This window comes from Magnolia sinica, chromosome 19 (assembly GCF_029962835.1).
Source record: "Magnolia sinica isolate HGM2019 chromosome 19, MsV1, whole genome shotgun sequence".
Classification (NCBI taxonomy): domain Eukaryota; kingdom Viridiplantae; phylum Streptophyta; class Magnoliopsida; order Magnoliales; family Magnoliaceae; genus Magnolia; species Magnolia sinica.
Window position 1 is genome coordinate 22,130,774 of NC_080591.1, and position 11,743 is coordinate 22,142,516.

At 41.3% G+C, this 11,743-nt stretch overlaps 2 protein-coding genes across 2 annotated transcripts; one reads left to right on the forward strand and one right to left on the reverse strand.

The window, feature by feature from the left end:
- The first annotated feature begins 1,178 nt into the window (after positions 1-1,178).
- On the forward strand, positions 1,179-5,548 carry LOC131234425 (small ribosomal subunit protein eS25w-like). The gene is made up of 4 exons (XM_058231284.1): positions 1,179-1,268; positions 1,381-1,455; positions 3,002-3,136; positions 5,229-5,548. Exons 1-4 carry the CDS (start codon positions 1,266-1,268, stop codon positions 5,340-5,342), a joined length of 327 nt encoding a protein of 108 aa, XP_058087267.1. The 5' UTR covers positions 1,179-1,265; the 3' UTR covers positions 5,343-5,548.
- A 1,554-nt stretch (positions 5,549-7,102) lies between these two features.
- Positions 7,103-9,211, reverse strand: LOC131234556 (putative pentatricopeptide repeat-containing protein At3g11460, mitochondrial). Its single transcript, XM_058231494.1, has one exon. It carries the CDS (start codon positions 9,209-9,211, stop codon positions 7,103-7,105), a length of 2,109 nt encoding a protein of 702 aa, XP_058087477.1.
- Positions 9,212-11,743: the final 2,532 nt, after the last annotated feature.

Genomic DNA, 11,743 nt, shown 5'->3' on the forward strand with positions numbered 1-11,743 from the left:
TAGGATCACGCGCAATCATCGGATATGGTGCGAAGGTTACCGAAATTTGAACGGAAGGACCGCAGAAGCGTACGAAATGGTACGGACTAGGGTACAGGTCTTACATCGACTTAATTCAATAAGTTCTTCTTTCTCAAAAATTTTATTTTCCTTTTTTGGTTCTCAATTTTAGTAGTCTATTTATTTCAACCAAATATTCCAACAAAATTTTCATATCAATTTAGGTGTACATCAAAAAATGAGATAGATCCAAAGCTCAAGTAGACCACACTAGAGGAAGAACCGGTGATAATGATTATCACCGCTGAAACTTTTTTAGAGTCCGCCGTGATGTTTATTTGTCATCCAACGTATTAATAAAAGTTATGTCATCCAGCATATTAATAACAGTTACGTACACATGGATTAAGAGAAAACACAAATATCAGCTCCATCCAAAACTTCAGTGGCCCGAGAGAAGTTTTCAACTGTAAGAGTTTAATACATATTTTGTAGTCCAATTGAACCTCGGATCTTCCTTAATTTTAAAATTATGGATAAGACTCATACATGACATGACGGTGGCCACTCAATGCTCCTGCCCGTTCCCAGCCGGAGATGGGCGGGGGTAGGACGCAATCCGCGTCCTGACCCGGGAACGTTTGCAACGCCTGTTTTACGCAGCTGCCTGAAACCTGCGTAAAGCACACAAGCTTTGTGGCTGTCAAAATAATTTTATATGTAAATCCACTCCGTCTATAATATTATAAATATGATTTTAACCGCACATGAAAATTTTCAACTGGAAAACGATGGTGGGCCATATCCACAAGAACAATGTAAAATTGCACCTGAAACCTATTACTTCACACATTGTGGCCAACCTGATGTTTGAATCAGGATTATTTTTGTAATTTTACTTAATCCACGTGAGTTACACCTGATTAATGAGTTTGATTAAAGATTCACATCATCGTGGTTCCCCAGACAAACCTACGGTTGACATCTCATCAACATTGTTCCCTTTTGTGTGGTCCACCTGAGTTGTGGGTTTCCATTATTTTTCCCAAGGTCGTCGAATTGAGGAAATAACCTAATGGACGGAGTGGATTTCATATATAGCATGGTGGGTCCCACATGATTGGGTGTTTTACGCAGAAGAGGTGTAGTAGAATTCCAGTTCCCAGTATAAACCCTATCTATATAAACGCGGAAAGCCCTAGCTTCTCTCCGATCTCTTCTCCCAGCTTTCCATCTCCAAAGAAAACCCTTGATCTAAAGAAGAGATGGTAAGTAGTCGAAATCCCTCTGCAAAATCCATGTTCTTGCTCTATATCTTCTTCTTCTTCGGATTTTTAATGATGTTTTTGCTGTTTCGTTTCTCCAACTCTTTTTATACAGCCGCCTAAGAAGGAGAAGGCTCCTCCTCCGTCTTCAAAGCCTGCAAAATCCGGCGGTGGAAAACAAAAGAAAAAGGTACGGATTAGGGTTAGGGCTTTTTTTCGCAATTTTATGGTTCAGATCAGGGTTTTAGAGGAATTACAGGGTTAGGATGAGGAATTTCAGCGTCATGGTGATGCATCAGGATGTGTATTTTGCACTTTATTGTACGGACAATATTGGGGTAGTTAGTTGATCCTGACCGTTAGTCCGATGGCCCGCCATGGATCGGGGATGCCCTAAGTTTTTTTTTTTCCTGATTGGAAAATCCTGCCCGTCTAAAATTTTAGTCTTCTTTTTGGGCTGTTAGCTCGTTATATTCCTTATAATTGTATTTTTGGCATTGAGATCTCGCCTTTTTATGTTGCTATTGTTTGATTGTGAAGTAGGTTTTTAAGGGAATTATGGTATCCTGATGATACATAAGGATATCTACATTTTCATGATGTGCATGGTCCACACAGGTTCATAGACCATTGATCTGTTGGCCCACCACAATGGTTTCGAAAGGTTTTTGCTTATTAGAAACTTCTGGCCATCCAATTCGTTGGCCTTCTTTGTGGACAATTGTAGTATTTCCTCGATTGAAGGGTTAGATTTTCCAGTCTGGGAGATTTTTGGGGTATCCCCACTCATGGTGGGGCCCACAGGCTAATGTTCTGCCCCCACTGAAACCATATGCTCTATTGTGCGGGTCTCTTCATCAAATCACGAGTACTTTGAGTTGCTGAATATCAATTTGGTTTATCTGCATTGTTTTAGTCTACTTATATAACTTCTTGTTTTGTTTTTCAATTTCTTATCTATATAGTTACCCTTTAACTCGAATATAGTGGTAGTAGATTCATCATTGATCTGTGTCTAGAACTCTGTTTTATTTCTCAAATCTGGTAGATAATTGGAACTGGTGTTTCCTTTTTCCTACGAGAGGAAGGTGTGCAACTAAGTTGAAATGAATTGTGGTTACTTTTATACAACTTGGTGATATACTGATATGGCTGCAAGATCTTGTGAATTTTGATTTTGGAGTCTGGATAGTTTCCAGGCATATGTCGTCTTGGCCACCCACAAAACCCAAGAGGTATTGATCAATTTGCTATCTCTGAGCAGATATTTCACTCGTCCTCTGAGAGGAAAGAGTGGGAAAAAGATGCTGAATCTTAGTTACATTTTATAGTACCTGTGGATATAACGCCCCGTTGCTTGTGAGTTTCGTGGTCAGACAGTTTCCAGGCATAAGTTGTATTTGTTAACCAAATCCAAGTTGTCTCACGTATGTGCCGTGTTGGCGGATATTTTAAATCATGACCAGGATTGCATTTTTATCTAGTTGAGATATTATGGTAATTAGAGAAACTTTTTTGTTTTCTGATGAATTAAGATTTTTTAAAGAAATAATTTTTTTATTAGCTCTGGTATGAACAAATTTATAAGCTTTGGATTGGAGATACGACTTCTATTAAATAAGGGATTTATTTCTGGCACAGAATGGTTTATCTAACTTAATTTGGTTGTGGACTAGGTTTTCATTTCTTTTAGATGATTTTAGCTTTTTATTGATGTTATCTGGGTTTCTTTGTAGAAATGGAGCAAAGGGAAGCAAAAGGAGAAAGTTAACAACATGGTTCTCTTTGATCAAGCGAGTTATGACAAGCTTCTCACTGAGGTTCCCAAGTACAAGCTTATCACTCCTTCAATCTTGTCGGACAGATTGAGGGTACATTTCTAACTTGAATTGCAACCCTGATTTTAATTTAGCAAGAGTGCTATTTCTGTCCTGTCTAAGTTAAACATTGATTTTGTTCAACCCATTCTTTGGATTTGAATTTAATTTTGCATATCAAGTTTAGATTCGAATTTATGCTTTGTGATCAGGGCAGTAGAGTATTTCTGGGATTGAACGAAGATATTGGACTTGCATTTGGCTTTCATCTTGTGTTTTAGTTAGGACTAGGAAAATTAGTTTTCTCATATTGTATAACTGCTGCTAAATATTTACCTTATGCTGGATGTTAAATTGGAGTAGGGTGACTTGTCAAATCAAATGATTTAAGGGAGGTTGCCCTTTTGATGAGCTTTGAGGTAGCCCCTAAAGTGGTCATAATGGTTTTGGTTTCTACAGTTCTTTTCTTGGTGTTTGTTATGGTTGCTGTTAAAACCTATGCTGGATACTTTTCTTCTTTTTCTTCTTCTTCTTCTTCTTCTTCTTTTTTTTCCACCTGTTTTATTGAGTAAATCAAAATTGCTTCTGGAAGGCAAGGAGCATTGTTTATGCCATAGTCAGCAAAACTCTGTTGCAAAGCCGGTATTTTTGGAAATTTTATCATTTTTAAAATGTTTAAAACCAGTATTTTTTTTTTTTTGGACGATAGGCGGAAAAAGGAACTCTTTTTGAGCAAATGAATCAAACACCTTTTTTTTTAGTGTTTTTTCTGTTCAAAAACACTTTTGAGAGCAAATTAAAAGACACTAGAGCTTTGCCCACATCCGTGTGCAATAAAGCTCGTTTACATGCCACACATGTGCCTGCATGGGACAAGAGGTCTTGGATCCACATCCATACATCACAACGACACCACTACATTGATGCCCTAGCCCAAGAATCAGGTTCATCCACTGGTCAGATGGCTACAATTTGAAAAGCAAATTTGCAGCTCTTTGAAACTTGTCTAAAGTTTCTAAACTGCATTCACCCATTTCTAGTATTGGTGCCACATGCTGATTGGACTAGATTTTTTTTTATTGGGAAAAAGATATTAAAGATCAGACCAAACTGATGAATTGATTAGATCTCGCACCTGTATAATGCTGGCAAATGTGTGGCATGTACATGAGCTTTATTGCTGTGTGCACTTAGAAAAACTCTATTGCCTACATAAAATATATTTTAATCTTATTCATATGCAATTTTGTTGTCATTTTTAGGGTGATTTCTATTTAGATTGTAGGGTGATTTGTATCTATGTTTGATTGCTGTGTTGGTGGGGCTTCAGTAATGGAAGCTCAATAATACTTTTTCCCTTTTCTTTAATAAAATTTGGATTGTGCATAAAAAAACCCTTTAACCTTTCGTAGAAGGTTTCATTTGAAGGGGATTGTTGTGAGGTGTTTCTTATATAGAGATGGATTGGTTTTGTTTATTGAAGTTCCATGTTATATGCCTATCTAGATAGTGATTAAGGTGCCATTTGATAAACTGAAAAATAAGCTCTGAAATTAATTAAAGCACTGAATTGTAACTGTGAAATAATTTTAGGGACTTTTTAGTCAAAAGTGAAAAGAAATTTTAATGCACCACCACTTTCAGCATCTCTCAGCTCTAAATGAAGGGGAGCTTAAAAGAAGACCCATATTTTCAGTGAAAATTAATTCAAGCACGTAATTAGTTGGATTTGCCAAATGATCTGAATCAGTGAAAACCACTGTAAATACATCTTTTGCATTAGTTTGCCTACTTCAGCATGAAATAAAGTGGGCATGACTGGTGTTTACCAAGTATGCTATTTTGACCATAAACCAAGTATACAAGTTTTGATTTTGTTGTTATCTTATAGATGTTTTGGACCTCCCTAGAACTTGTACTGTCATACATATATGTATTCTTAATAAAGCTGACTTGATGAAAGCTTCTGCTTAGTAGAAACATGTCTCTGTAAACTAAGGATGTGTGAAAATGGTACCACTGGACAGTAGAGCGAGTTAATGCAGTGATGTGCTTATAAGCAATATCTTTCATTTATCATTCTGCTATGAAATATTAATTCCGTGTATGATTTGCTGATTGAAGCTGTTTTCCTAATTATCTTCAGATTAATGGGTCGCTTGCACGAAGGGCAATCAAAGATCTGATGGCAAGGGGTTCAATCAGGATGATTTCTGCTCATTCGAGCCAGCAGATTTACACCAGAGCCACCAATACCTAGAAGTGGCCTTTTCCCATTTCATTAGTTTTCTCCAGAGTGACGCTGCTTCTTAGTTTAATGTTGGGATTTTTCTTCACCGACTGCTTTAGGAAAGCTGTTTTTCAGCGTACTTATTGAAGTTTTGATTGCTAGTACTTTTTTTAGAGAACTGAAATTTTGTTATTTGCTACTTGAATAGCTATTGGCATTCAGACCCTTTTTATTTATTTATTTTCTCTTCTAGCCATTTGAATCTTCTCCTAATGCTGCGGCTGGTGAAAAGCCAAATGCCCCTCCAATCCATTGATTGCATTTTGCCTTAAACAAAATGGATGCTGAATCAAGGCTGAAATGGCATCCTGCAGGTTTGCTAGAAATCCCTTCGATTCAACAAGGATGTGATGGGATTGTAGCTTGTGAATCTTGGATAAACAGTTAAATTATTCAATTTTAGAGAGTTTATCAATGGTGGGTCCCATCTTTTTTAACGGATTGGATTGCTGAGCATGACACGGATGCCATTGAGATTTACCTCGGGATCTTGTATTCTAGCAAGATCTCCTTGCCAGTGCCCCTCCAATTGGATCTCCATTAAGCTGGACGTTGTATTCTAGCTAGATCAATGCCCCCAAAAGAATGTTTGTTCATTTGAATTTCTTTTGAAAGCTTATGGAACGTTGTTAAAGTGTTGTGCTGGCCAATGCTCCATGTCAGTTTGTGGGTGAATATTTAAACCAATGTTTAAAAACCCAGCCTACTGGGTAGAGAAACTAAGCCTGGGGGAAGCCTTCGGTGGGTTGAAAATGGTAATGGTGCAGCTGCAAGCTAGTTCGAACCATGACAGATGGTGAATCTGGCCAAAGGACCTTTTGTATCTGGCTCATGTGCCTAAAAGCACATGATTGGAGAATTATGGATGCTGCATCACGCTCTTGTTGATTCTCAACTGAATTCTATCGAGTGGACCGTCAGGTTTAATTTGATATTTATTGGTTTTGAATTGATGAAAATTTCTGGGCTTGAAACTGTCTGGATTGTGATGAACAGCTGTGCAATCTGGCCCGGTTTCTAAAACATGGTTTTCAACCCAACCAAAGGTTCAGTTGCCATGTAAAGAAGGGCAAGACTCCTGTGTTCCTTCACCACCATCGATGCGTACTCATCCTTAACCAAATTGTGGGCCAAATTGCAGATTTAATGTATCTATAAAATGATAAGTAAAACAGTGAGCAGTGCAGATGCAGATGAAAACAATTGATGGTTATTACGTATTCTTAGTGTTGTTTTTGGGTTAAACCCCAACCAAATTGCTCAGAATTTTCGACGGTCTTGATTGCATACAAAGATGCAATATAGGTATAATGGGAACCTAAAATAAAGGACCCATTGGCCCCAAAAGGGTATTTGATCCTTATCCTCTTTAAACCTTGATTGATGCGCAAGGCTCCATTTCTATTATAATTTCAATCTCTAATCCAAAGAGACTACATGATGGAAATTATAATGTTGTTTATCATGGGAATGACAGGAATATATAGAGAAGAGATCTGTAAAAATCCTATGAGATTTAGACGAATTCATTAACAAAGCTATAATATGTATAGTTGTACATACGTATCCTATAACACTGATAAGAACTTCCACCACTTTGATTTTTTTAGGCCAGTGGACCTCATTATACTCGCAATCCATGCATTTGTTGTACCTTTCAACATACATACACATGTTTGTATCACAATTTCATTTGTTGATTGTAGAGATATAATTGTAGTTAATCAATCTCACCAATAATCTTTGCATGAACATAAACCTCCTTCAAACCTGTGGAATCTGTTTGAATCCCTCACAACAATCTCCCTTCCATATATTCTAGACACCAACTTAAAGGTAGTGTGGCAATCCCCACACACTCTCAAGTTCTTTGTAATCCTAATGGGCATTCCATCACCTATCTTCAAAAGCCCAAAAGCCAATGCAATTCTCTCACTATGCAAGGAAAGCCTCTCATCCTTTACCCCTTCTTCCACTTGATGCAACACAAAGCTTGTGTCTGGCACATACCCTTCTTCCTTCAACCTCTCCCCAACCTCCCTCATCTTCTCGTGTATCTTCCCCCACTCTGGGTGTCTGAAATCACCCGCGACGAATGAATGGACTGTCCCGCCTTGCTCGATTGAGCTGCAGCCCACTTCCTTCTTCAACTTCCTCTCCACCATCACCTCCCTTAGCTTCTGTGCATCACCCCATCTTCCCTTGGCCGCATAGATGTTCGCGAGGAGGACATAGTAGCCAGGTTCTGCTGGATTTAGCTCAATTGCCCTTTTTGCAGCTATCCCCCCGAGCTCCATGTCTTTGTAAATTCTACATGCCCCGAGCAAGGCGCCCCACACTACATCATCGACCTCTAACGGTATTTGCTCTATGTACTCGTAGGCTTCTTTCAGACGTCCTGCGCGTCCTAGTAGATCAACCACACATGCGTAGTGCTTCGTCTCTGGGACAATGTTATAGTTATTGCTCATTGACTCGAAACATTTCAATCCTTCTGTCACCATGCCAGAGTGGCTGCATGCATTGATTATTGATACGAATGTACTCTTATTGGGTTCGATCCCTTCTCGTTGCATACTTAAGAATAGTTCTAATGCATCATCACCATGACCGTGCAATCCGTATCCACTAATCATCGCATTCCAAGAGACAGTGTTTCTCTCAGGCATCCCATCAAAAATCCGTCTTGCCTCCTCTATGCAACCACATTTTGCATACATATCTATAAGGGCAGTACTCACAACCAAGTCAGATTCGAATCCATTTCTAACACTATACCCATGAATCCTCTTCCCCAGTTTGCGATCTACAAGATCAGCACAAGCTGGTAAAACACTAGCAACTGTGATAGCAGTAGGCCTAACTCCCGAAATCTGCATATAATAGAAGAGCTCTAGAGCCTCTGTAATAAGGCCATTTTGTACATAGGCTGAGATAATTGCATTCCAAGAAGCATCAGTTCTCTCAGGCATTTCATCAAAGAGTCTCTGCGCATGCCCCAATTCGCCACATTTACCATACATAGCAATCAAACTATTCCTAACCAATTCATTCATCTCCACACCCTTCCTAAGAATCCACTCATGTATGAACTTCCCTTCCTCCAATGCACCGAGCCGCGTGACTGCCGGAAGGACAGCAACAACCGTTGACGAATTTGGCTCCAGACCTGACTCCAGCATCGCCCCAAAAGCCCTCACTGCCTCCTCATCCAATCCATTATAACCATACCCCGCGATCATCGCGTTCCAAGAAACCACATTCTTCAGAGGCATATCATCAAACACCCGGCGGGCATCATAGACTGCTCCCAGCTTTGAATACAAATCAACCAATGCGGTCAAGATGTAGACATCCGATGTGAGCCCGGATCGGATGACCCGCCCATGGGCCTCGCGAGCTACATGAACGGCCGAGATGGTGGTGCAGGCCTTGAGGACAAACGGGTAGGTGAATTTGTCAGGTGGGATATCGGAATGGAGCATCTGAGAGTACAGCTCTAAGGATTTAAGGTGGGGCCCGTATGTGGAGAAGCCCCTGATCATCATGTTGTAGGAGAAGGTCGGGGTGTTTGTGGTGTGAATGATTGTTTGGAAGGCGAGATTGGCAGAGTCCATCTGGTTGAAGAGGGAATAGAGGGTGATGAGAGCAATGGAGGTTTGGATGGACGGCTGGGATTGGGATTTGACGATGTGGGCATGGATCTGTTTGAGAGAATTGAGATCTGGGATTGCTTGGAGGAGGTTTGAAGTGGGTTTGGAGACTGAAGGGATTGGTGAGATAGTTGAAGTGTGGGAGACGTTGGGAATGGAAAGAGAGAGAGCAGCTGCTGCTTGCATTTTATTTTTTGAATGGAGACGATTTGGGATTTGAATCTACAACGGCTTTATAGTGAGGGTTGTAAATGAGCTATGCCTAAATGGACTGGACTTAGGCCCACTAACGAAGGAGGATGAAAGACCCAAGTGAGCCCAGCCACAGGGAATGGTGGGATGGAAAGGGATGCCATAAAACCTTCATGGGTCCACCGTTATTTTTATATGCCATCCAAACCATTCATAAGGTGATTCCCACCGGGATGGATGGGAAACACGAATATCAGCATGATCCGAAACTTCTGTGCGCCTCAAAAAGGTTTCGACAGTCACCGTTTAATATCCACTGTTTCTTGTGATGGGGCCCACTTGAGTCTTTGATCTGCCTCATTTTTGGCCTCTCATCCAAACATGATCCAGCGAAGTTGATGGATGGAGTAGATTTCATGCAGACATCATAGTAGGACCCACAGAGGGCGCGGATTGCGTACTACCCCAGGACATAGCTAGAGACGGACGGTCCTGGCAGGGGCTCTGTGCGGCCCACCTTGATGTATATGTTTTATCCACGCCGTCCACCCATTTTGACATATCATTTCAGGGCATGAACGCAAAAAGGAGGCAGATGGAAGTCTTGAGTGGACCACACCACAGGAAGCAGTGGTGACCGTTGAAACCTTCCTGGGGCCCACCGTGATGTTTAAGGTCAGACAGACCTAGATATCCCAAACTTGTGCGGTCCCCGTGAGGTTTTCAACGGAGGCGTTCCATGCCCACTGCTTCCTGTGGTGTGGTCCACTTGAGCCTTAGATCTGCCTCTTTTTGGGCTTATGTCTAAAATGATCCTTCAAAATGTATGAACGGAGTGAGAAAAACACATTCATCAAGATGGGTCCCACAGATCCCCTGCCAGGACCGTCCGTCTCTAGCTGGGTCGGGTGCTAGTGGGGGAAGTACCCAATCCGCGTTCGTCGCAGGAATTCCTTGTGATAGGTAAATGGTCTTAGCTTATTGATGTACGGTTGATATAATGGTTCTCACTGGATGAACGGAGTGGATTTTACATATACAGCATGGTGGACACCACAGAGCTGGAGTGTTTTAATTCTTGAGTAAAACAGTTGCTGTAGACGATCCCGGTCCGTCCGTTAACTTGTAATGAAGTCTCATCTTTCCTTACTATGCATAGGTCAATTAGTATACGGTAGGCCCCACCATGAAGATCGCCTAACACAGAAAATCTAGCCGGTTAAAGGGTGGGCCGAATATTGGAATCGATGGACAACCAACAGTCTTTTGACTTAACATTCAGGTGTTGCCCACCTATTGAGTGGATCGAACTGATTTTCAGAATTAGTGATCTTCAAAAAGGTCCCCACCTTTTTTACACGGTCCAGATGTCTAACAAGATTTGCGTGCTGGCCTGAGAAGGTGGGGAGATGGGCTGTGTCTGGATGGATCAGGTTAGCCCGAGCCTGAGTCTTCAGCACTAGGCCTGACCAACAACAATATAAATGAGACCATTGTTGGTTCGAGGTCAGGCTTCGGATTTGGAAAAAAACTAGAGAGTTGAGTCGAAAGCGTTCATCAATAGGGCACTTTTAAGTCTGGGGCATATATATAGGCCGGTATCTGAAATCCAATGGGCGACATCCGGTCCGGCCTCAAAACTCATGTTGAAGGCCCCCTGCTACAAATACCTCTGTGGGCCCACTTTGATGCATGTGGGCCACGTAAGTGAATTGCTTCCTGGTGACCAAATGAGACAGATTAGCATTGTGAGATTTGATTGAACAGCAGATTGCTATCAAAGATTAAGCCATACAAAGCATGCTTGAAAGTTGTTGGCTTAGGGATATACTCCAGTGTGATCCACCTTTGACAGATCTTGCCAAGTCATGCTTGTGTAAAGCTTGCTACACACATTGCCATTACCCAATCTGAATCCCTCCCAGCATTTCTGACTGTGACTTATTGCCCAAGCAAATCATGGTACGTCACGGGAAGTTCCCATGAGGTCAACCTCATAGCACCATTTCCCATATATATATATATATATATATATATATATGAGGGAGAGAGAGATTTGGGTTGGATTGGGTTGCCTGAGGCCTCAACCTGAGCTGGGGTCAGGTTCAAATATTTCCAGTCGACCAAAATTTCGGGTTGGGTCAATTGGGTTGGGGTTCAACCTGATGCAAGTACCAACCCGAAATACAGAATCCGGCTGGGAGCTAAGGGCCTTCTATGTTTAGACTTAACAAGGGACTCATAGCGACACATGCCAACTCATCAGGCAGGCCCCATCATGTGCTGATCCAAGCCACACATAAGGCAGGCCTCAAAATGCATGGCACCCAGATTATTGCACACATGACGTACAAGATTGACTGTCAGGCCAGCCGTATGAATGGCTTGGATCTTAAACATGCCACATCCGAGCAGTTGGGCCATGTGAACCTTGGTGAGTCAAAATGCATGAATCTTAACAATAGGACTCGAGAACCAATGGTGATATCATTGCCTAGGAAGTCATCTATTGGTGTTCTTCCTCCA

Coding starts and splice junctions, on each gene's coding strand:
- LOC131234425 (XM_058231284.1), top strand. Junction 1,456..3,001: donor GTGGAAAACAAAAGAAAAAG/GTACGGATTAGG, acceptor GTTTCTTTGTAG/AAATGGAGCAAAGGGAAGCA. Junction 3,137..5,228: donor TCTTGTCGGACAGATTGAGG/GTACATTTCTAA, acceptor AATTATCTTCAG/ATTAATGGGTCGCTTGCACG.
- LOC131234556 (XM_058231494.1), bottom strand. CDS start 9,211: ATGCAAGCAGCAGCTGCTCTCTCTCTTTCCATTCCCAACGTCTCCCAC.